The following is a 26,709-nucleotide window of genomic DNA, read 5'->3' on the forward strand; positions in this document are numbered from 1 at the left end:
TGCAGCGTAATACCAAACTCAGAAGACCCTGATGACTATACGTAAGTTTGGAGTGGAGTTTCTAAGCCAAAACACACACCAAGACAAAAAAGGAGCACAGAGTTATGCCTGCTGGTTAGCGAGGTGGATGGGTACTGTTTGAGCTGATACCACGAAGATCAATTTCCGAACTTTAAACATCAATACGGTTGTTACTCAGTCATTTGGGACACTGTAGTTGCAGTATCGTACCACAAAATAAATTGCTCCTGGTATCAATTAGTGAATAGAGCGATGTGGGCATAGCTTGATGGCTAAGTACACATTGCAGTGGTAGGAATGGGCCAAGTTAATATTTTATGAGGAAGTGAAAATTGGGTTGAATCGCAACAGATGAAATGAAGGTCGTCACAGACGAGATGTATTTGCGGGAAATGTGTCCATACATGAACATAAAATGAAATGTTTTGTGAAACATACGGTACTTCCTGTCATCTTCAGTACTTTTGTACGTAGTATAGAAGCCAGTGAAAGTACCAAACACTAAGATTTCATTTGAGGTTTGTTTCATGACTCATAATTAAATAGTTGGCCCACCGTGCCATCCTTTTTTGGTTAATTTATTTTTTACCCCAACACAGGAGGGGTAATTCATCTATTTTATGCCACACGGATCACCGTACTTGGTTTTCGGGGCAGAACCTGACAACAATATTCACGTTTTCATCCATTTGGGGATTTGTAATAGAAGTGCTATCTTGCTAACACTCGCTAGCATGCACTCACTGGCAGATGTAAACAATGTGCCTTTGACAAGCAATGTTGTGATCATACTGTAACCAATCAGGTGCGTCATTGGCTGCATATAGGATTTTGAGATTACTGTATGCAATTTTCACCCGGATGTGTTTTGTTTATTTATTTATTTTGTTGTGTATGGATGTTCATACTTGATAGGTTCCCCCAGTGCAACTTTGGCAGACAATTCAGAATCAGAATCATCTTTATTGGCCAAGTATGTAGAACACACAAGGAATTTGTCTCCGGCATAACACGCTGCATTAGTATCGTCATAAACAAGGACATGACAAATAAGTATGGAAGGACATTTCGTAATGTAAGTGAACTGTAGTGTGGTGGTACCACCCAGTGACAAGTGTGAGACAATGTGCAAAGTATCAAGCAGAGCTAAAGTGATCAGTGGTAAAATACAGTACTATAACAGTTGTACAGTTGTTGCAGAAAATTATTGAACCATTTTAAAGTGACCAGTACCAGTATTTGTAGTACAAGAAGTGTGCAATTGTGCAGATGTCCTTGAGCGCTTTGAAGTGTCTGGCGCGGTGGAGTAGACATCATTGACTGTTTAGGGAGTTAATGGCTAGGGGAAAGAAGCCGTTTAAGTGTCTGCTGGATTTGGTGCGCATGGATCGGTAGCGCCTGCCTGAGGGGAGTAGTTGGAAAAGGTGGTGGGCAGGGTGCGGGGGATCCAGTAGGATTTTCCGTGTCCTTGTCCTTGATTCTTGTAGTGTGCAAGTCCTCAAGAGTGTGTAGATAAGATAAGATATCCTTTATTCGTCCCACACTGGGGAAATTTACAGCCTCCAGCAGCAAGAATGTATGTAGAAAGAAGAAAGAGAAAAAAAACAACAAACATCTTTCAATTAAATGCAATATGAACACAAAGTGGATAAATCGCAGTACTATTTACAATTTTCCTTCACATCATTTAATTACTATTATTATTATGATTGTTATTTTTTATTCATCAGCCTGACAAAAGTCGGTAGGAACGAGCGTCGGTATCTCTCCTTCTTGCAGTGCGGGTGTAACAGTCTCTGGCTGAAGGAGCTACCAAGTGCTGTCAGGGCGGGCTGGACGGGGTGGGAGGGACTGGCCATCATAGCTTTTAGCTTAGTTAGCATCCTTCTGTTGCCCACCTCCTCCAGAGTGTCAAGGGAGCAACCCAGGACAGAACTGGCCTTCCTGACCAGTCGCTCCAGTCTCTTTCTGTCCCGGGCTGAGATGCTGCCTGACCAGCAGACAATGCCATAATGGATGGCCGAGGCCACCGCCGAGTTATAGAACGTCTTAAGGAGTGACCCCTGAACCCCAAAAGACCTCAGTTTCCTGAGTAGGAAGAGTCGGCTCTGTCCTTTCCTAATCAGGGTGTCTGTGTTTGTAGACCAGTCCAGTTTGTCGTTCAGAAGAACACCAAGGTACTTGTAGGAGGTCACCCTCTCTATGTCCATACCCTGGATGTTCATCATCATAGGGCGGTGCCAATGATTTTTTCCGCTGTCCTATCTGTCCGTTGAAGCCGGATTTTGTCCTTTTTTGTGGCTGCAATTTGTCCGCTCGCCCATGTTTACCTCACAACTCTTTCACTTTATCATTTTTGAGGTTGCAAATAGGCAAATAGCGCACCCTGCCAATATGCTCGCTCACTGTTCTTATTTCATATATCGACCAATCTCGGTTTAGTTTAGCCCCCAGTTTTGGTTCCGGCATCCGCCCGCGAAATCCCATGTGGTTGAAGCTTTAGCCATAATTTTGGGGAACAAAATTATTTTGTTCAAAACAAAATTAAACAAAACAAAATTATTTTGTTCCCCAAAATTATGGCTAAAATTACCGGTGTACAAAGTAGAGATGACAAGTGTTTGGTTTGGCTGGACTGGGATGTCAAACATGTTATGAAGCTCACGAGGCGACATGCGCAGTAGATTAACTTGGTGTTTGCAAATCAGTCCGTAAAGAGCTGTACTGCGGCATGTGATCAGCTGACAAAAGATTTGGACTCTTCCAGCAAATCAGTCGTGATAACGTTTGTTGATGTCATCGCATCTTATCCCCATAGCTTTGCAGCTAGCTGGCTAGCGTGTAGCCTGAACCGCAGCTGCTCCTCAAAATGTCACTAATCATTGCTTCCATAGTGGTGAATAAGCGACACTTATAACAAGTATCATTAACACAAAAGGAATAATCCAGAAGGGTCATAAGAGGTGATGATAGGGGTTGGCATCTCTAAGTAACAGAACAATTTTAAGAACTACAATAAATCCCCCGAAATAACTGTTTGTGACATCGGCATCAAGAACAGGAATGAAGGCCATGAACATATGCATGCTACAAAATGCAAAACCCACTCATTTGCAAGTATTGTAAGACTGGGCTAGAGGTTTTTCAGACTGATAACATAAGGACGAATCTTTATCAGAGTGATGGGAAGGCTAACGTTTTTAAAAAATGAAGGATCTCCTCACTATTTCAAACAGCAAGCTCATTTGTGAAAAGCAGTTCAGGGAATGTTGTGGCATAAGGCCTGCATGGCTTCTAGGATGGGCTCATGAATGTTATTTGATGCACGAATGGCCCTCAGAATGATTCATGACACATGGCAGTAGCAAAAGTATTTTGGGAGAATCCAGACACCTAATAAGTTTTCAAAGAAAAGCTTTAACCACATTTAATGAGAGATCCTTCATTATCTGGAAAAATAATGACCCAAAACACTTCATCAGGGAAATAAGTGGAATGTTTACACTTGCAAGTCGATCTCTTGACTTAAAATCTTTCGTGGGTGGATTTTGTCTGCTACCTAGGAGACAGAAGGAAGTAACACCTAAAACCAACAATAACTGAAAGAACTATGGAGAAGAATCACCACAGCTAAATGCCGTTAATGCCGGTTGGCTTAGTACAGTTGCTTTGCGCCAAAATAAAATGTATTTTAGTCAGTTTAAGACGTTTCAAATTTATTCCAACACAAAATATGGTGTTTCATGACAAGTAATGCTGTTTTCTAAGTGTATCCGATTCAGCTATGACAGCCTGGGAATAAAAGCTGAAACGGTGTCACATTTATCTTTTGAAGTGCAAAATGTTTTTATTGCAGAGAACAATAAAAAAAATGGCCTTGCTGTTTCGATACATTTCAGGAGTGTATAGATGGAAAAATTGTCATCCGGTATTTGTATGTGCTTGCAATGCAAATGATTGTCGATGATTAGCTAAAGAGAAAAGTCTGGCTCTGAACTCCTTCCCAGGGCAGCCACTGCACTTTGATGTTACTTTGAAGCCATATCACCCAGTTCACCCCGGATTTTGCATTAAATTGTTTGATTTGGCTTTGCATCCTTAATCGCAACATAGGAAGCATTATGGAAATGAACAATACTTCCCTTCATATTGCCAACAGACATGACTCTCTGCACATTATCTTAATCAATAAAACAAAACTTATGTCACTTTTTCTATGGCTCCCTCAAGAGAATTTCACTCTACGCTGCTGATAAAAGATTATGATTATGAAATCATCGTTTACAATGCCATTCCGAAAAATACGATCCTAGGGGGTTCAAATCACAGCAAAGAGTAAACTTGATTTTGGTCACGTTAGCTAAGAAAATATGTGCCTTATTAATATTTTGACGGACATTTGCAATCGAAAATCTTTTTTTTTATTTATTTTTTGTCATGGTGGTTTTAGAAGGGTTCTTTCATTCTTGGAGACTTTGAGAGTGCAACTTGCAAGTAAACAAAAAACAGGCCATTGGCATTCCTTCGTGGCACGTGAAAACTGCAGCTGTTGTACTTTCCTGTGCTTTGGCCTGAGGATGAATGTTTGTTTAATCAAGGATGCAGGGCTGCAGGTTGGTGTCTGCCAGTTTATGGACCGTCCCACTTCTAGCGTGCCAAAGCTTGGTACACTCTGCACAGATCTAAGCATCATTAATTCAAACCCAGCCACCCTCCGCGCCACTGCTTTGCCCCGTACAAATAAACAACAATTTGTGGCTTTTCCTCTCGTGTATAGTAAGACCATGAGTATTGCAGTGTCCCTCTCCTTTCAGCCACAGTCAGCTGGGATAAGGGGTCGAGAAAATCTATGGAAGGATAATGTACTCCATGGAAGCGATTGCATAACCTGCAGAAGTTGCAGCTCGGACACCCTCTGTGAGCCCTGCATCCATTCTAGCAGTTAATAAGTCTACACACCGCTGTTCAATGACAGGTTTTGTGATATAAAAAAAAATGGAGGAAGTTCAACCGATTCAAAACTATTTCCACCATTATTGTGACGTATAACCCATACAACTCCCCAAAAAAACCCCAATAACAACAACTGAGATCATGTGGTTTGACCATCTTCTAAATGTGGATGTGGCCATGTTCAGACGAGACCGATCACATCCAAGCACATTTAATGGGAGCCAGGACACACCAGCCACTGTTGAAAGTGCCCTAGAGTAACCCCAATTAAAGTTCAGATGTTCTATTGGGTTTTCCCTGACATTTTTGTAGCCTTTCTGACACCTCAAGTCGCAGTCCCCAGAGAATTTTCCACAGCATTAAAGGGTTCACATTGTTTTAAGGGATCAGTAAGGATAAGGGTACAAAATAATTTGCAAGGTATTACACTATACAACGGAACAAAGGGAAGACAGTCATCATCAAGTGGAGAAAATATCGCACGACAACAGTGACATTACCAGAAGCTGGACTTGCCACCAAAATTGATGAAAAGATGAGATGAAAACTGGTCGGGGAGGCTGCCAAGCGGCTGACAGTAACACTGACCGACCTGCAAGAATTTCTGGAAAGTACTTACTTGATGTTTAGTACATGTGACAACTTTCTCCCGTCTTCTTCACACTGCATGTCAGAGTTGTGGTGGGGTACGGTAGCCAAATGGAAGCCTTTATCTTCCAAAGAAAATCTTCTCAACCCATTCACGTTTAAAACTCTTCAAACTCGTGGGGAAAATGATTTGTGGTCCAATGAAACCAAGACTAAACGTTTTGCTAAAAGGCAGTTTAGAGCAAACACACCACTAGCCACAAAAATGGCGGCCGGGCACCCGCAGGACATTTCATCTGTGCTGTATGTACTCATACAGCACATTTGACAATAAAGTTGCAATTGATACTTGATACTCGAAAAGCCTACTAGAAAAGCTGAAATCCATTGATCAGTTCTGAACACAGCTACATCCCCATTTATGAGGGTGTGCACATATGTGCAACCACATTTTCAACTGCTCAAACATACCCCCACTGCCCCACCCCCATTGACTTGTACAGGTTATAGGTCACATATAACGTGAAAAAAACTTCACCAAAACTAACGACGACTGGCAATCAGAAAGGGTGAGTCAGATTTTTATTTCCGCTGTATTTCTGGCTGACCACCAGTAGCTTACAACACATCCTCTTGTTTGTTTGAGTCCTCTCCATATACATTCATGTTTGTCGTCTCCTGCTATCGGCAGAGTGACAAAAAAAAAAAAAGCAGAACTGAATAGTTTTGGAGCACATAAATAGAATTGTGCAACATATCGGAACATAGCAATCCGGCTTTATCAACACGTTATAACACGATGGCCTCATTTGGTAGCAGAGATCAAGCCATCTGGCAAATCGGTTCAACATTTTGAGCTCATGAATGTAGCACTTGGAACTTGATTCAGATAATTTGTCCAGTCCAGGTTGACTATTTTTGTATCTATGATGCACATTATTTCCACAACAATGACCGAATGTCTTCACTTGAAAATGTCAAGTTGGCTCATTAATTTAGGTGCTTCAATTAAAAAAAAAGGACCTTGGGCTCAAATCCTTGTCATGTGGAAAAGACAAATGTTTTATAAAGACCTTTATGTCATGCTCATGTGTTATGACTAGAGCTGTCAAACGATTAAAATATTTAATTTAATTAAAAATGCAACTGTCATAATTAACTCAAATGAACTAAAAAATTAATCGTGATTACTCACACATTTTTTATCGTTTCTGAATTTCCTTTTACATTTTTGTCCTATTTTTTCCCCATTTTAATGCTCTCGTCAACATGGAATCGTGAATCAGTTTTCTATGTGCCAAATGCAAATATTTACTGAAATAACAATTTCGATTTTCAATTTTACATGAACATTTTTCACTTGGTGCAGTTATTCACACACAATATTACTGTCCATCAATAACGGTGAAAAAAATATTTTGTCACACAACAGCTGCTTTAACAGCTTTTTTTATGAAATCAAAACAGAGCAATATAACATTATAAAGTGCACATCTAAGGTACACTAGTACTCAGCCTATAGTGGATTTAAACCATGGTTGTATACTTCATTTTTCTCAAGTTTGCTTTCAACACAGCAGTCTGTTTCTGTATGTTTGTTGAAGAATAACGAGACACCGGACACCAGTGTTCATTATGTGCCGCTGTATTTGAAACTGCCGGCCGTACAAACAAGCACAACACTTCCCCCGTGCTGCAGGAGCAAACCATTCTGAAAGGGGTGGGGGGTTCACTCCCTCTAACACTGTCAGACTATGTTGATTGTGTTGATCCTTCTTGCGCGGAAGTCTCTCTACGGTTTTGTGTAGACCACATTTCGAATGACTACACTTGGTTCAATGACAACAATGGAGACATTTTACTTTCGCTAGGTCGCTACCACTGTAGCGCACTGTCACTGTCAGACGAACACAGAGAAGCTCCACCCGCTCTATTTATATGGACACAGCACACTGTAACCTTCCACACAAAATAGTTCCAAACAAGTAATAATCGCGTCAGTGGCATACATCGTATACCTGGATGATACAGAGAGAGAGAAGAACAGATATCTTTGGTCTTGTCAGTGGAGCAATATGGTGACTTTTTAAATGTAAACTTTCCATTCATAAACTCTTAAAGTATCTGTTTTCGGTGTCTCGCACTGCCGTGGCAGGCAAAACAGACATGGGCGTGGACTTCGGCAGCGCGCTTGTTGTTTTGTTTCTGGTGTATTTATGGAGCAACGTAACATCCGCTTGTGACATGTGCCACGTTAATCTCGCGATAACATTTTTAATCCCGTTAAAATTCATTTAAATTAATGCCAATAAAAACGCAGTAAACTGACAGCTCTAATTATGACCTTAATTGGTTGTTTGTTTTCCATGTCAAAAAACATTCATCCATTTCCTAAAGCACTTATCCTCGAAGTACAATTTTCAATGCTCTTTCATATGATTTCATGTTCATGTATTTAGTTTAAAAAGATTAAGTCATGTCCATCATTTTTTTGGTGGCAGCATGAAATAACTTTAAAAAAGTGTTTTGAAAAAAGTAGAATTCTGTCATTACAGCATGAAAAACATGCTCCTGAACACCAGATCATACCCAATTTCCGTTTCCAAAGTCAAAAGGCATTTTAAAAGAGCAGAAAAAGATTTTCACTCTGAGTCATTAAGATAATCTGATGTCATCTTTTTTTTCACCCCTAGGGGATATTATATTTAATGCCCACTATCCGGAATTGCCCCCAGATTTTATTTTTGGAGAAGATGCAGAGTTTCTACCTGAACCTTCAGAACTACCGGTGAGTGTTGAAGTTAAGTAAATCAAGCAAAGGAGACATTTTCTTGAAATGATTTGCTTCCTTATACAGTATATCCTTGGCCTCTCATAACGTTTTCACATTCTCACCCTTCAATTCTTGTCCCTCCTATTAGTTCTGTTCAGTGGGATAGGTGTGTAGTAAATTAACTGTGCTGTGGACCAAATCACCCGGTCCACAACTTCCTGCAAGAGGTGTACACATATCAGTGATAATTTTATAGTTTACCCGCAGCGAGTCCCATGGACTCGCTGATAAGAAAAGAATGAGTCCCATTATGCATATAGAGAGTCCCAAATTTAGAATTCTGAAATGGCCTACTTATTCAATCGCATATTATAATAACACAAACAACAACATATACATACAATTATAAACAAATGCTGCAAAAATGTAAATAATTCAGAAGCAGGCCTGAGGATTTCAGAAATTCACGGTAACCGTTTTTCGGATGACCCAATGGGAAAACCACGGATTTCAGGTTCCTTAAACATTCATCATCGGAACCCATTTTTCTATTTTTACTGATATTCATAATCAAGAATCCTGAAACTCAAAAGTATAATGTTTCCAGGGTAAATGTTTGAAAACTATGTATGAACAATGAACATTACATCAGCAGCTGTGTACTCCTGGTTTATTAAAAAAAAAAAAAAAGATCAAAAATGGGTGTACTCGTATAGCATCATGAATATAGCATACCACAAAATCTGAGTATTTTTTCCAATCTCACACTGCAAAGATTAATTTACTCATAATCATTAATACAGGTAAGTATTGATATGGCTTGACATCCTCTTCCCAAGAATATATCCCCGATATATGTGTAACCTACTGTCAATTTGACGAAAGAATCGAACACACGTCATCATTAGTTGTACAAACAGTTCACATTAGCATTACTACACCTTGTGACAAATGTTTTATTCCTAAAGTTACCATGCTACAACCAGTAAATTATAGAATAACCAATACTGTTTCAGAATATTTTTCATAGCGATTACCCTATAGATCTAATGAACAACTTGCCTCGTAATCGTGCCTTTCGTCGTATCTCGCTCTCGTGTTCTGTGCATACGTCACAGGTGAGTTTAGTGATACAGTGCGCCCTTTGGACGATTCATACGGAAAATCTGACTGGCATTCCCATTTCTTAAATGTCGTAATTAGTAGACCATTGTGAGTTTTTTTCACCGCCATCTCAAACTTTCATCCGCGCGATTCCTCTGTTTGTGGACTAAAATAGCAACCCGCATGCGCACATAACGTTATCTGTTCCGTCCCCCCGACACTCAAAACAAAACGAAAGTTAGTTAGAAGAAACACACTCACACTCACACTCACACTCACACGCACACACACACTCACACTCACACTCACACGCACACACACTCTCACACTCACACTCACACTCACATACACACTCACACACACACACACACACACACACACACACTCACACAAACACACACGCACACACACACACACACACACACACACACACACACACACACACACACACACACGAACACTCACACACACACACACACTCACACTCACACTCACACTCACACACTCACACACCACACCACAAACACACATAAAGGCACAGTGAATTCACGTTGATCACACAGGAGAGATTTGATCGCGTATAGTCAACTCGTGTGCGGTTACTTTTATGGTTAAACGATTTTTCGGTATCGTTAAAACGACGCCACGGAAACAACACGCTACCAGTAACGATCATTACCGTGAAATCATCAGGCCTGACGTAGTTTTTTTTTTTTTTTTTTGGTTGTTTTGACTGAGAAATTTCCTTGCGTCCCAAAAACGCACATTATTTGGAACTGTGTGTCCTGCGGGAAAATTATGCATCTAGGACACGGGACACAGAGGTAACGAGATGGCTGCATATGGATAAAAGTTATTGGTAACTCTCGATTAATGTAAGTAAATCCTCGAGTGGTCACAGAAACATGTATCAGCCTGAATCTAAAAGTAAGATTAAATTAACATGTAATGAAGATCAACAAATTCTGGCTCAACAGAATGATTAAAACAAAACAAAACAGTAAAATTCATGAAACAGTCCTCAACAAAAACGATGGTACCTTTAATGTACAATGAATCTCCTCTACAACGAAACCTACTGTACATGTGCAAAAATACCCCGTATTGTGAAAAAAATCTTCATGCATGAAAGTCATCCCCTTTTTTTCTGCTTCCCCCTACAACGAAAAGTCCCCCAGTTGCATAATACGAAATGCTTTTCACCACCCTTGCCTCGCAATGAGGTTCACTGCAATGAAAACAAGCCTACCACAAAAGTCTAATCTAACCTCAGGCTGCCACAGCGACTCCTACTGCTTGGCTAGGAAATGGCAACAGCAACCACCACACTGTACACATGCACAGTAAGTAGTGCAGGAAGTTTTTGTTTTTATTTTGCACATGGTTAGAAATTTCATGAGTAGTTTCAGACAAACCTTGCATTGCGTGGTATAAAATGGCTACAAAACAGACCTTTGCAGATCAAGGCTCTTCACAAGGAGTTAAAAGAAAAGCTTTAACACTTGAATACGGGATATCAGTAATAAAGATGAAAGAGGGAGGAAGCAAAGTAAAAGAAATGCAAGAAATTTATGTAACTGAACGTAAATGTTGCAATTTCTTCCCCTTTTTTCTTTCTATGCTGGCTATGTGAAGTGTATGCTCATATTTATGCGATATTGGAATAAAAATAAAGAGTACGTTTTTTGTGTGTGTGTTTACATCTGAGATAAAATTTGCTATAGTGAAATGTCCTCTGTTGTGAAAAGTTTCTGGTTGCAAACATGATTTCGTTGTAGAGGAGTTCCACTGTAATATTTTGTTGCACAACCTTTAATCACTGCAAACACATGATTTATGTAACTTTCCATGAGACTTCACATCTCAGCGTGTGTTTTGTCCCACTCTTCAAGAGCAAACTACTCCAGGGTGCTTTCCCTAGACGGTATGTTTCAGCTCCTTCGAATTTAGATCAGGGCTCATCAACGCCTATTTTTGAGGACTTAGCCATTCTTGGCTGATTTTATCTTGTCCTGTTGCAAAACACCTCATAACCTGTCAGATGTTTCTCTCCTTTGTACGTTTCATTTTTTGCATCAACGGCAGTGCCTTTCTTGGTCGTCTCCCATGAAGTTCACTTTGGGTCAACCACCGAATGATGGTGCCATCTTACACTGATGCACCTTGACTTTGGACTTCGCCTTTAATATCTGATGTTTTTTTTGGGGGGGGGGGGCTCTTTTGTTGGATAATTTGTATTATCTTAAATTTGTCATCAACTTATCTCCTGTGGCCATGACCAGGGAGGTTGGCCACACACTATATCACCATACAACACAATGACAAGTCACCCTTTAAATAAGCCGACTGACTTCACGAGTTTGAAGACACCTGTGATTCTTATTAGAGGACAGAAATTGGTTACACATCGAATTATTTTCAAGGGTTTAGGTACCATCATTTCTGTTCAGGCATGTTTCATGTTTTTGTTTTTTTTAATTCCGTTGAATCACAATTCAAAAGCAGTGTTCATTAGAATTGTCAGATTCAAGTTGTTTCTGTAACCGCTTTGGGTTTCTCTTTTATGAAAATTGTTGTTGACTTCTCGCGGACCGTTTGCGGACTTTAAAAATGTTTTTTTTTAACCTGTTTATGTTAATTAACTACTTCACAGATTTTAATTTATCACGGGTGGTTTTGGTCCCCATTAACCGTGATAAACGCGGGATTACTGTACTATTTTTATTTACATAATACACAATGTCCCAACTTCATTGGAACTGGGTGAGGTACTTTTTGACCGAGAAGAGTTTTGTTTAGTTGACAAGTCATACAAAATGGGGGGCAACTTGGTAACAACTTAACTACAAGAAAATTTTTGAGAGATCCATCATTCTCGTTGGATTTCTGACCTCGGTTGACATTTGAAAAATAAATATTCTCAAACTGTTTGAAGACGGTTCCGTTTCTGTACAGTTTAATTTGCGTCGCAATTCAATGCTCAAAATAAGCAGATTTCAAGACTCACTAGAATTGTGAATTGAAAATAGATGGTCGGTTTTAGTTGGGAAACTCTTCTTTTTGTACACAACCAGATGTCATTGGTATTTTAAGCCGACTATGCAAGCATCATTCCTATTTTTGCAGCAGCCATGTATAAAGTAGCTAAATTCCCCTGCTTGTGTCAGAGTCTGCGAGAGAAGAGGGGAGTATTGCTCACTGTCTCATAAATACAGCTGTGCACATAAGGGGAAGTACCTTTGCTGAGCCAGTGCTTGGCAGGTCTTTGTGTGTTTATTTTCTCACATACAGTATATTCCTGCAGTTTTTCTCTTCATATGTTTGTAATTTTGCTGCCAGAGCTTTTCTTCAGTAAATGAACCCTCCCTTGCACTTTTAAACCCCAGATTCAGGGTTTTTTTTGGTTTGTTTTTTTAAATCCAAGTACACGGATAGGCGGCAGCCCGCGACCACATTTTGTTTGGACCCTTGGGGAAAAAAAGAATATATATATATATATATATATATATATATATATATATATATATATAAAAAATCCTCATCTCACCCCTCGGGTGGTGTCCGTCCCTCATTCAGCTCGGGTCCTCTACCAGACTGAGATGTCCGATGTTGTTCCTGGCATCTGTTGCAACCACTCATCTAGTTTGGGGGTCACTGCCCCGAGTGCTCCGACCACCACAGGCACGACTGTCACCTCTACCTTCCAAGCTCTCTCCAGCTCCTCTCTGAGCCCTTGGTATTTCTCGAGGTTCTCATGTTCCTTCTTCGTGATGTTTCCATCACTTGGGACCGCTACATCCACTACAACGGCTTTCCTCTGCCCTTTATCTATGATCACGATATCTGGTTGGTTCGCCATTACCATCTTGTCAGTCTGGATCTGGAAGTCCCACAGGGTCTTCGCTCTGTCATTCTCCACCACCTTCGGAGGTGTTTCCCATTTTGACCTTGGGGTTTCCAGTCCATACTCCGCACAGATGTTTCGGTAGACTATGTCAGCCACCTGGTTATGGCGTTCCATGTAGGCTTTCCCTGCCAGCATCTTACACCCTGCAGTTATGTGTTGGATCGTCTCAGGTGCCTCTTTGCACAACCTACACCTTGGGTCTTGTCTGGTGTGGTATATCTGGGCCTCGATGGCTCTGGTGCTCAAGGCCTGCTCCTGAGCAGCCAGGATGAGTGCCTCTGTGCTGTCCTTCGGGCCAGCCCTCTCTAGCCACTGATAGGATTTCTTGAGATCAGCCACTTACAGTTATGGTCCGGTGGTACATCCCGTGTAGGGGCTTGTCCTCCTATGATGGTCCCTCTTCCAGCGCCTCATCTTCTGTTCCCCATTGTCTGAGACATTCTCTGAGTACGTCATCCGTTGGAGCCTTCTCCTTGATGTATTCATGGAGCTTGGATGTTTCATCCTGGACAGTGGCTCTCACACTCCTTCCTTTCGGCTTGCGTACAGTCTCAGGGTGCTGGATTTGGGATGGAACCCTCCATGCGTGGTTAGGAGCTTTCGGATCTTAACGTCCGTGGTCTGAATCTCTTCCTTTGGCCACCGTATTATTCCTGCAGGGTATCTGATCACTGGCAGGGCATAGCTGTTTATTGCCCGGGTCTTATTCTTGCCATTGAGCTGGCTTCTTAGGACTTGCCTCACTCGCTGGAGGTATTTGGCCGTAGCCGCTTTCCTTGTTCCCAGTTCGAGGTTGCCATTGGCTTGTGGTATACCAATGTACTTGTAGCTGTCCTCAATGTCTGCTATTGTTCCTTCAGGGAGTGAGACCCCTTCAGTGCGGACTACCTTTCCTTTCTTAGTCACCATCCGACTACATTTCTCATGCCCGAATGACATCCCGATGTCGCTGCTGTAGATCCTGGTTGTGTGGATCAGGGAATCTATGTCCCTTTCGCTCTTAGCATACAGCTTTATGTCATCCATGTAGAGGAGGTGACTGATTGTAGCTCCATTTCTGAGGCGGTATCCATAGCCTGTCTTGGTGATTACTTGGCTTCGGGGGTTCAGTCCTATGCAGAACAGCAGTGGGGAGAGTGCATCACCTTGGTATATGCCACATTTGATGGACACTTGGGTAAGTGGCTTGGTATTGGCTTCAAGTGTGGTTTTCCACATCCTCATCGAGTTTGCGACGAAGGCTCTTAGGGTCCTGTTCACCTTATACAACTCCAACTCTGACTGTTTTGTCAACCAGGAGCTGATGCTTGGCTCCTCTGGTATCTCTACCAATGCCCTTCTGTGCTTCGTTCATGTATTGATCCATGTGTCCACTTATCTTAGCCGCAATGATGCCTGACATGAGCTTCCATGTTGTGGAGAGACAGGTTATTGGCCGATAGTTGGATGGGGCTGCACCCTTCGAGGTATCCTTCATGATCAGGATCCTTCGCCCTTCGGTTAGCCATTCTGGTTATGGCGTTCCAGCTCTGGGTGAGTCCCATCACTCAGCAGCTGGTTCATTTGTACTGCTAGGCGCTCATGGAGTGCTGTGAGTTTCTTTAGCCAGTAGGTGTGGACCATGTCCGGGCCTGGTGCTGTCCAGTTCTTCATATCTGAGATATTTCCTGTATGTCTGCCACTGTTATGGTAACTGGGTTCTGTTCAGGGAGGTTGCTGTGCTCCTCTCTCAGGGTCACCAGCCATTGTGCGCTGCTGTTATGTGCAACCTCCTTCTCCCATATGCCTTTCCAGTACCTTTCAGTTTCCAGTCTTGGTGGGTCAGCTCTGTTGTTAGGACCCTTTTCATCACACCTCTCTGGGCCTCCGTCAATTGACTCACATCTTTCCGGGCCGCCTTGATCTTAGCCTCCAACCGTCTTTTCCATGGTGGGTAACGTATCTCATGGCTTCCAGGGTTGCTCTTATAGCCCAGAGTCTCCAGGATCACTGATGCTGAAGCGTACATCAGCTCATTGGTTTCTGTGATCGTTACGGTAGGGATCGCCCTCAGTGCTGCATTCACACTTTCTATGAGACTTTCAGATGGTACTTCACATAGCCGTTGTAATCGGTTTCTAGGTTGCCCAGCTTTCATTCTCGCCATGATCTTAGCTTTCAGGTCAGTTGCTGCCTCGCTCAGCATTTCCTTCATTGGGGCTGGCCTCCCAATCTCTTCCTCTGCAGTCATTGGGGCTTGCCTCCCAATCTCTGGTTTGACCTCCTCCTCTGATCTGGCAGCCTGGGGCCCTTCACCATGGAACCTGCCTTGTACCTCATGAATCTCAAGTTGTGACAGCCGTTGCCGTTTGTGGATGTTGGAACACTGAGCTACTAGTTGTTTCGCTGTCAACCGTGACTGTGGGTTTCGAAGTAACCATTTAGCCCACATTCTCTGCATGTAACCCCTCTGACTAGGGTTGCTTGAGTAGTAGCATTCCACAGAGCCATGTTATCGCATCTCGCATCTCGCTTTGTTCCAGTAGCCCATTTTTCATCAAGGTGCTCTGGTTCCCCAGCACCTGACGCAGACCTTGTTTGGCCGGGCGCCGTCTGAGCCGGCATGTCTTTCGTTTTATTGTCTCTCATCATTGTATGAGGTAGGCATTAGCGTGAAGGATCTTGCCCAAGGACCCACTCTGGATGGTGTTATGTGCTCATCTTTGCCCCAAGCGGGATTCGAACCACCGTCTCCCGTATGCCAAACCGATGCCTTACCAACTGAGCTATCCAGCCGTGTGTGTGTCTCTCTCTCTCTCTCTCTCTCTCTCTCTCTCTCTCTCTCTCTCTCTCTCTCTCTCTCTCTCTCTCTCTCTCTCTCTCTCTCTCTCTCTCTCTCTCTCTCTCTCTCTCTCTCTCTCTCTCTCTCTCTCTCTCTCTCTCTCTCTCTCTCTCTCTCTCTCTCTCTCTCTCTCTTTATATATATATTCATTCATTCATTCATTCATCTTCCGAGCCGCTCGATCCTCACTAGGGTCGCGGGGGGTGCTGGAGCCTATCCCAGCCGTCTCCGGGCAGTAGGCGGGGGACACCCTGAATCGGTTGCCAGCCAATCGCAGGGCACACAGAGGACGAACAACCATTCGCACTCACACTCACACCTAGGGACAATTTCGAGTGTTCAATCAGCCTGCCACACATGTTTTTGGAATGTGGGAGGAAACCGGAGCACCCGGAGAAAACCCACGCAGGCCCGGGGAGAACATGCAAACTCCACACAGGGAGGCCGGAGCTGGAATCGAACCCGGTACCTCCGCACTGTGCAGCCAAGGTGCTAACCACTGGACTACCAGGCCGCCCTATATATATTCAATATATGCTTTAATAACAACAATAATGCATCAGTTTTATCCAGCACTTTTTTTTGACACTGTAAGGCACTTTTCAATACATTATTCATGTGCTCACACATTCATTCTCTGGTGGTGGTAAACTACGTTCTGTTGCCACAGCTGCCCTGGGGCAGGCTGACGGAAGTCTGGCTGCCAGTATGCGGCTGTGGCCCCTCTGACCGCCACCAAATATTCACGCCCAGCCCATACATCAGTGGGAGTGACACTGGAGGCAAGGTGGGTGAAGTGTCTTGCCCAAAGACATGACAACACATGACTTAAACAGGGTGGGATTCAAACAGCCAACCATTCGGTTACAGGACCACACCCTATGCCTCCTGCGCCACGCCCTTCCCGTTTTACACAAAAATTGGGTGAATGGGAGAAAAAAAGTGCCTCTGTATTAACATTTTGAATGTGTTGATTTGGTTAAAAAAATGCACAAAATATTTTGTTGCGCTTAATGTTTTTTTTTTTTTGTTCACCAGTTTTGTGCCGTCCTTGAATACTAATTTATATGCAAGCAAGCCCTTTGATATCTGACCTAGCTAGTTCCCTTTTTATTCACTAACTTACCTTATTATCAGACTAATCAGGGTTTTTTTTATGCATTAAAACATTAAATGGAAACAAACCCTTTTGCTTCATACATCTGAACAATATTCAAGTTTCTCTTATGGAACCAAAACAATATATACAAGTATTGAACCTTCTTTTCATTAAATAAATCTGATGCTGTGATTGTTGTGCATAAAAAACAACTGGATGCCCAAGTCCTACGTATTATTTTTAAAAAATATGAGCCGGTCTGCTTTGTAGACCGGTGGCAGCAAGCCACTTCTCTGCGTACACTCAGTGGGGCTCATTAATAAGCGATTAGATGTTTTGTGCACCAAAAAGTTATCAGAATAATTAACACTGCCAATTACGAAATGGAGTTCTGAATTAGATGAATATTATATGTTGCTTTCGCTGATATTATCACACATATAAAGTTGTGAGTCATTCAAAACCTGAATTACACTCAAAGAATAGATGCTATGCAAACCTTGCAACAGGGTCAAACTTTCTTTGAATAGCTTTACAGTGGTATGTTCCGTTTAGTGGATGAAAAAGTTTTTGTGAGTTTTTGTGAACACCTAGGCCCCCAAATCATTTGACTAATTTCATTTGTTGCTTTACCTGAATGTGAATAATGCTTTGGACAATTCATCATCACCAATCTCTCAAGAAAGAGGCAAGAATGAATTCTTTCTGGTCTATTCTGCTTCAAGCAAAAGGCTGTGATTTAGGATCTTTTCAGTCTTGCATGGATGGAGGGGGGCGTGACGAGCATTTTGGGAACAGAGAGGTGACCAGAGAAGAGGAAATGACAAAGAAAGAGGCAGGAAGGGAGGGGATGTGGACAGCAATACCAGTTACATCCCTTGCGTCGAATGCTCTTTCATCACATTGTTTCCCCCCCCCGCCCCCTTCTTTTTTTAATTACTGAATTCAGTAAATGACACCCGAGTACATTTTTGAATGATATTCATCCAGATTTTAATTTGTTTTTTTTTTCAATGCCAAACACGAACTTTGATTATGGTCTGTTTGCATAAAAAGCATTCAAAGCCTTTGTACTGTTTCACTTCAGAAGCGAGCATTTTAGCATGCAACATACGGCAGTAGGTTCATGGTTGTGCGTTTATGAGCTGAAAGCGGTTGGCAAGGAATAAGACTGAATTTGTTGCGACTACGAGACGTTTTGGAAGTGAGCAAACCAAAATGAAGACATCTCGAGAGGAAACAAATATTTTCCACATTTGACTTCAATACAAGCCAACCAAATATCGCCACTTGAAGTACTACTCTGGCCGTGCCTACACTGAGCAAAACTCAAACAAAGCACCCTCTACAATGTCATGTGCTTCTACTCTACTTGTCATAGAGGTAACAAACAAACCACCAATTTGACAATAGTCATAAATAACAGAGACTTAGTCTCTCACACGGTCAATGTTATGTTCATGCTAAACCTGTTCTGGAGGTTGTTGATACAGTTTTTTCAGTATTGCTCAATATTCCCATCCATCCATCCATTATCCAAACCGTTTATCCTCACAAAGGTCGCATACGTGCTGAAGGGTCTCCCAGCTGGCTTTGGGCAGTAGGCAGGGTACATCCTGAACTGGTTGCCAACCAGTTGAACCATGCACCTCTGCACTGTGAAGCAGATGTGCTTAACCATGCCGCTGGACTATTTACACATAAAAATAAGCATAAAGAAGTTTGAACCTTAAATATCTTCTCCTTGTAGTGTGTTGAATTGAATAGAAGTTGAGGAGGATTTGCAAAACTTTGTACCTTGATTTTATTTACGCTTTCAACAGCATTCCAATTTCACTGGAATTGGCACTTGTATTTGCCCACAATGTGGTTGGGAAACATAGATGTTGGCAGATTATTGGTTTGGTTATCATGGGCCATCTTTATTTCCGTATGCGTCAGACTCTATTTAGACAACAGCTGCACTTATCTCAACATTTTTTTATCCTGACTTGTCCGATGCTAATACCACTCTGTCTTTTGAGGAGTCGTTTGTCATTTGCCAAGTCTAGACTTGGCCAGTATTGGATGTTGACACTCAAGATTTGGGGAATTTCCCAACAACCTTGCATTTTTTTTCAGTTCGCATGTATATGGCCAAAACCTGGGGTTAGCCCAAATGGCTTCCCCAGAACCCGCATCAACATGTTTCCACTTAGCGATCCCAGAGTCCTTTGAGATGAACAGACAAGCTCTGTCTCGTTAAGACTGGAAATTTCATCAACATAAACAGCTCAGTGTTCATTTTTTGTTTGGTCATGCCAAGTACTTGAACAAAAGTTTCTGTTTTGGGTAAACTGGCTGAACATGAACAAAAAACTTGAACATGAACATTTGTTAGCTCAAATGGTCACTGTTGGCTAAGAGGGCTTTTTGTTTTTTTTCATTCATATGTAGTTTTTTTGGATGTTATAACACCTTCGACATGCTTTTTTTTAAAAATATCTCAAGGACCAAGAATTACAACAAACGTTACACCTTACACTTAGACTTTCACATGACCCTAACAATAGAACCTTTCTTTTGTGGCTCTCTTGAATTCAAATCAATTTTATTTAAGATTGACCCTATTCGAGCTCAGTCTCATGTTTTTGAAGGGGTCCCAGTTTCCAGGCCTTGGAGAAAATTAGTATATATTATTACGAGTAGTATTTTTTTGTTCTAAATCATATATGATCATACATGACTCAAAGGCACAAAAAATACAAACGTTTTGTGTTTTATGTATATTCTGTTTCTCTGTGATGCATATGCTTTTCACAATATGGCAATGGTACTTCCTCACAATGAACAGGGTTATTGGAGTTCACAGTAACCCTGCCGACAAGAAAAAGAAATAAAAAGTGCATTGTTCTTTTTTTTAAGCCATGTTTCTTCAAGTCGAATTTTTCCTAATTTGCTCCAAGTGCCTCTTCTTGCATTTGAGAGCACGTCTTGTGTTTGTGTAGTTGAAGACCAGGTTCGTCACTTCCGAAAGAACAATATAAAGTGCGTAGTGTGAAGCTAATCCAAGTATTCTTTTATGAAGAGAAAGGAAACATGACTGCACGCTACCCTCTGCTAATCTTGACTGCCATATATTGGTGAGCATTTCCGAGCTGTTGCTGCAGGTTGTCCCCTGGTCCGGTTCTAACAATGGACCTCAAATGGCCTGTAAAGTCAGGACAACCTGGACATCGTGTACAAACTAACACTTCCTTTTTGCTGAAGCCAATAATGTGTTCCACATTTTAAAGGGGCTTATTAGTGGCAGACCTCACTAACATGCCTGGGAATGCTTTGAGCGATTGGGGTGTTGTTTGCAAAGGGGGGAGCTTGATGGAAAGAACAAACATAGGACAATCGTCCATGGAATTATGAATAATTGGCTGAAGTGGCAGAGCAGTTGAAGAATGCATGCTATTTCTGTCAACAACTTGAACTGTGTTGGACAAAAAACGCATGGATCGCACTGACTGGCTTGAGAATGCCAAGTGTCTTAAACACATGACAAGACCAATTTAGGATGATCTTAGACTTGGCAATCTCTGGGGGCGAAACAGGGTGTGAGCCCACTCTTGAATTAGAGACTAACAGAGATTAATTTAATACTTGGGAGTTGTTTAATGTCTCGCACTTTCAAGTCAACAGCGATTTATTGGATCAGGTTGCCAGCATCTATAAAAATCACATTCAAGACATTACAAACAAATAATTTCTGTTGGCCTATATAATTATCTCGGATTTTCAGATGCTAACCCTTCTCTTACTGGCCTAAGATAAATATTGGATCAGAGATGGTACAGGCGGATGGCACACGAAGACATAATTCTGTCAATTTGGGTCTATTAAGTGTGAAAACACCAAATTTAGGTGCGCTGTTGTTCTGAAAGGGATACGCTGTGTTCCGTAACACATCCACAGCCAAATCATTTTTGCACACTTTCGGTTTATAAATTTACTTTTGCAAACTTTGCCTGTAGTCATATTCATTGAACTATCAGAGATCTTCATCACCTTGTGCTTTTTTTTTCCCCGCCGCAAAATAAAATAATGACCTATGACTACAAGTATGAACACCCTCAGTGTCAAGTCTTTATACTAATCTCATACATTTATATAAAAACAATTTTAAAGCTAATACGAGTCAAATGTAACAGGGCTATGAATTGCTGCATTTGAATTATTTGAAATTAAACATGGGGTGGGGCGGGGTGTAGATTTTATCATAGCTCAATGCAGTAATTGAACATGTGTGCTTTGATAAATGGATTATAAAATCATCTCAAGCCAATGAGGACTGCGTGATATCTCCCCATGGGATAAAGTAATATAAACTGTGTACATTTTATCCAATCCGCATGCTTTCATAAATGACATTTAAGCTGCCAAATACGACTGTTGCACGTTTTGCTGTGCAACATATCGGATCTTAAAACGATCCTGGGGTTTTATCGGATTTCTTGGACAGAGAGCCTTGATCCTGCTATGCCGGTATCTTTCACACAAAAAAATACAGGAAACGGTAGGCAGGGTGACCATCAGTGTTCTTGCTGATTCCCATGGGTATGACATTGTCGACCCTGTTCCCAGACTGATATACCAGAAAAGGCGGGATGGAAACAACATTTTAAGAAAATTATTTTAATTGCTATATCTTTATTGTATCATTTGGTCAACTCAAGACAGCAACACACCAATATGTTTTGAAATAATGTCATTAAAATCCCTGCAAAAAGACATTTGACTCGCTAAACATATACCAGCATGCTAGCATGTTGATGTTTCCGTTCAGCATTGATATTTTCAGGAGTGACTGCAGCTCTTTTGCACAATCAGCTGAGTTTTACAAGCTCATATCCTCTGTTTCTTCAATTGGGCTTAAATTTTGCATGAGGACGCTTTACTTGTAATTATTAATGGAACGTTGTCAGTTTCAAACAATACTTGGAAAATAATATAGCTCCTGCCACAGATGCCATTGTTAATTAGATGGTAATGTTGGTCTCCAGGTTTCTTGACCATAAATTTTAGTTTGCAGTTATGATCTTTGTCTACATTAAAAGTTTTATTGAAGGATCAAGCCTACCATTTGATTGGCTTTGGCCTACTTGCCTGATCTCTTCAGTACTGCCCCCCCCCCCCCCCTGCTCCCCCACACCCCTTTCCTCCTCCACCTCTGATCCGGCTTCTCCTCCTCAGTGAAGATCCACTGATATTGTGTGTCACAATCCTGACACAGCACTTCCTAAGTCTCTCCTCCGTTTCTGCATGCTCCTGCCCTGGGGCACTGAACGCCTGTTTTGGACAATGCCCATCCTTGTTTGCATCACCTCCTCATTTCGGGAATCCCAGCATTGCTGGTAACCACTGGTGGATCAGGACGATGAAGTCACTGTCTCTGTTTAGCCTGCCCTTGCCATTGCAAGAGAGTTAAGTCACCTCATAACAATGGATGCTTTCTCTATTGGTCTAATATGGGACACGAGGCAGACAAAAAGAGATAGATAGTCAGTTGTTGAGACAATCTAACGTAGGTCAATGCTGTCATCAACACCTTTGTGTAATATGTATTTATACATTTACTGATGAAGCTTGCTTTCATTTTAGAAATGACCAGAAGTCTTTCTGTTTTGATGTAGTCGTTAATGGGTTTTAACCTGTATCTTCTTTATTCCCAATGGTAAGACTGGGTGAAACAGTGCTGCATACAAGTTTCACATTTAGCTTGGTATTGCTGTTTGCCCTAAATGGCAGAGTGGAAGTTGTTAATTATTATTATTATTTTTTTCCAAGATGGCGCCCGAGTAGGCAGCCTTCGGCAAGTGCTCTTCAAGAGCCTTGCTTTTTTGTTCTTTTTTGCTGTTTTTGTCTTTTGTTTTGTCACATGTTGTTTGTTGTTTCATTGTGTGGACCTGATATGGACTGTTTTCAGCGCTTTTTGGCCACGACATTCGTCAAAGGAGCAGTATCTGTGCTTGGTGGTTGCGCCTTCTCGGCAGCACGCCTGTACCAGCACAGATTTTGATTGGGAGGAATGTCGGCGCCATTGACTGTCGGTGCTGGACAGACCTGGGGCGCTTGTGTTTTTTGCGCCAGTAATGGGCAGCATTTTTCACAACCCCGATTTGTTCAGTGGCTATGTCAGCGCTGTTGGACAGTCGGCGTCGGTGCGGCTGGATGGATGGCCGCTGAAATTTTCAGATGAGGAGAGAGGAGCGTTGGCGAAGAGCGCCGATGCGTATTTGGAACCGTGAGTCGCCGCTTGGAATTGAAATGGATTTCCATGGGACAGGAGAAGTGAACCAATGTCTTTTTTCGTCAATGGATGCTACAGCTTCTTGTTGACTTTGAAACTTAGCTTGTAGCCGACGTGTGCACATTTTGAGCATGACGTCTCTGATCCACTGGTTAAAGGACACTTTGATTCTCTCCTCTTTCATCTCAAACCGCTTCAAACAACAAAGCGTGTGACGGAAAAGTGGTTAGGACTGCACGACTGTCCGTGTTTTATGTTATGTGTTGTGTTTATTATTTTACTTTATGTTAACTGTTTTGTAAAGCGCTTTGTTACAGCTGCCGCTGTTGTGAAAGCGCTATAGAAATCAGCATGTATTGTATTGTATTGTATTGTATTGTATTACTACTCTTAGTACTCCTTTATTTGTTTGCTAAAAATTGCCACGATTGGCCTGTTTCACGGGACAACACAGTTCTTGAAAAGGTTGGAGTATTTTCAAAATCATCTAAGAAGTATTTGCATTGATTTACAGGTGTGCCTTAGTGTTTGAGCTTGAGTTCATGGGCCTTTTGTGCATGAAAAAAAATCTTAGCGTTTTCAGTTCAGCTCATGAAAAATGGGAGCAAAAGTACAGTAAGTGCTGTATTTTTGTTCTCTGTATATCCACTGTACATTGTATGTTTCCATTGTGTGTCTGAACAAACAGTACAGAATTGAAAAAAGGTGCAATTATTTTAATTTAAAAAAATACAACGTGAAACCTGTTTTCAATGCTAAAAAAAATAGCCAAAGAATAGGATAAAACACCTTTTTTCGCATGACTTCATGCACTCCACCAGAATTTCTTTCGAAGTATCATATCTCTGTTGAAAATAGCTGGTGCCTGTAATTGAAATGAGAGAACAAAGACTCATCGGATTCAGAAGATTGAGCTAGTTTCAATTTTGAATTTTCTTCCACAGCATTTGGTCCAATGGGATGCTGGCAACCCAGATAGCTTGCTCCAGCTTGTTAAGGAGCTCATCCAGCAATACCACAACTATCAATGTCAGCGCCTCCGTGAAAGCTCCAGACTTCTTTTTGAGTATGATAGCCTGCTGGAAGATCCAAACTATGGCCGTAATATGGAGATATATGCCGGGCACAAGAACAGCTGGGTAAGGACATTTTACACAGCGCATAAAAGCGCAAACACACTCAGTATTCATTTGCCACAGTCACAATAGGTTTAACAGTCCCCCCCCCCATGGCTCGTGAAATTATGGATGGAGGTGAAGAGTCACCATGACAGCAAATGTAAAACTGTATTTCCTTTGGAATCTAATTACAGTGCTGTAAAATAGTATTTTCCCCCGTTATAATTTCTGGTTCTTTACATATTTATCACATACAAAGGTTTGAGTTCATCAAAGCAATTTTAAGATTACCCAGGGAAATACAAAATGCAGTTTCCAAATGGCAATCTAATTTATTATGCAACAAAAGAAATCCAAAACTTACCTGTCCCAATATAAAAAAGTAATCACGCCCCCCCCCACCCCCCCTTGTTAAACCACAAAATAACTGACTAACGGCAGTTTTGGGAAAGCAGATTTCAATTTCACAGGCAACACACTCGCACTACATTTTTTTGAATCAAGAAATCACTTAAATAGAATCTGTCAGACGAAGTGAAGTAGGCTATACAATCTCAAGAAGCAAACACATGATGCTACAATCTGAAAAAATTAGGAAAAAAGTGATTGAAACGTATCAGTCTGGAAGAGATTATGAAGCCATTTCCAAGAATCTGGGGCTTCAGCAAACCACTGTCAGTGCCATTAACTCATTCTACTCATCCAAGAGGTTGCAAAAGAACCTAGAACGACACACAACTCCAGACCTTACTGGGTTCAGTTGAGGTCAATGTACACAATGCTGCCATAAGAAAGACACTGACAAATGGCATCCATGGGAATGTTTCCAGACGAAAACCACTGCTGTCCAAAAAGAACACAACGGCTCATCTCACATTTGATGATCCTCAAGACGTTTGGAAAACATTCTGTGGACTGATGAGTCAAAAACTGAATTAGCTTGCTACATCACAGACACTAGTTTGCTGTATCACCGACTATCTCTTTGCATCACATTGTAAAATTTTCCACTTCATGTGTTACAGACAGGGGAATTCTCAGCCCGCTTTCTTCTGAAACTCCCTGTGGACTTCAGCAACATCCCAATCTATCTACTCAAGGTAATTAAGTAATCATCATTATAAGTATTGACACATGATCTTTGAACACACAATCTTCACACATCCCGAAGACATTCTTCAAATGTGGTGCGATACGACTTGTTTACACATATTGTTCGTGTGTCCATATGTTTTGCATGGGCGAAACTGGCTAAAGTCAGATTTGTGTAAAATTTATTTCATGCCGTGTGTATATGTGTGTGTGGAGTCTAGTCTTAAGGGGCTGTGAGCTGACTAATCAGCAAGCCGTCACTCCTGATCTGCTCTGAACTGCGTGGTGTCTGGAGGCTTCTTAACCCGATCTCTCTCTCTCTCTCTCTCTCTCTCTCTCTCTCTCTCTCTCTCTCTCTCTCTCTCTCTCTCTCTCTCCCTGTCTGTCACTCTGTCTCTTTCCCTCTGTCAGTCTGTCTGTCTGTCTGTCTGTCTGTCTGTCTCTCTCTCTCTCTCTCTCTCTCTCTCTCTCTCCCTCCCAAGTCTGTCACTCTGTCTCTTTCCCTCTGTCAGTCTGTCTGTCTGTCTGTCTGTCTGTCTCTCTCTCTCTCTCTCTCTCTCTCTCTCTCTCTCTCTCTCTCTCTCTCTCTCTCTCTCTCTCTCTCTCTCTCTCTCTCTCTCTCTCATGCCCCCTTTAGCCTGGTTCTCACTCTATGACACTTGTCGTGTTTTTGGCAACATGATGCTGGAGGCTTTGGCTCTTTTGGTCATGATCACCTTGTACGTTGGGTTAAATTGATGCTAAACGGATGGCAAATAGCGGCAATCATTAGTCTCACACTGCCCTCTGTCCCTACGTCTCTTAGAGCTGGAAACCGGGGCCCTCATTTAGCAAGTGTGCATCCACACACAACTGTGTGTAAATAGTGCGTACGAACATTCCACAACAAATATTGGAGTCATCATTTTGGACTTGTGCGTGAAAACGGACGTCTGTTCACACACAGCTCTGACCAT

At 41.8% G+C, this 26,709-nt stretch overlaps 1 protein-coding gene across 2 annotated transcripts in view; it reads left to right on the plus strand.

The window, feature by feature from the left end:
- babam2 (BRISC and BRCA1 A complex member 2) overlaps positions 1-26,709 on the plus strand; it is a 98,958-nt gene that overhangs the window by 4,619 nt on the left and 67,630 nt on the right. For both annotated transcript variants that reach the window (XM_052085810.1, XM_052085811.1), the window contains exons 4-6: positions 8,256-8,350; positions 24,488-24,682; positions 25,687-25,761. In XM_052085810.1, the coding sequence (XP_051941770.1) occupies positions 8,256-8,350; positions 24,488-24,682; positions 25,687-25,761 (365 nt within the window). The remainder of the gene's footprint in view (positions 1-8,255; positions 8,351-24,487; positions 24,683-25,686; positions 25,762-26,709) is intronic.

Source organism: Hippocampus zosterae, chromosome 14 (genome assembly GCF_025434085.1).
Source record: "Hippocampus zosterae strain Florida chromosome 14, ASM2543408v3, whole genome shotgun sequence".
Taxonomy (NCBI): domain Eukaryota; kingdom Metazoa; phylum Chordata; class Actinopteri; order Syngnathiformes; family Syngnathidae; genus Hippocampus; species Hippocampus zosterae.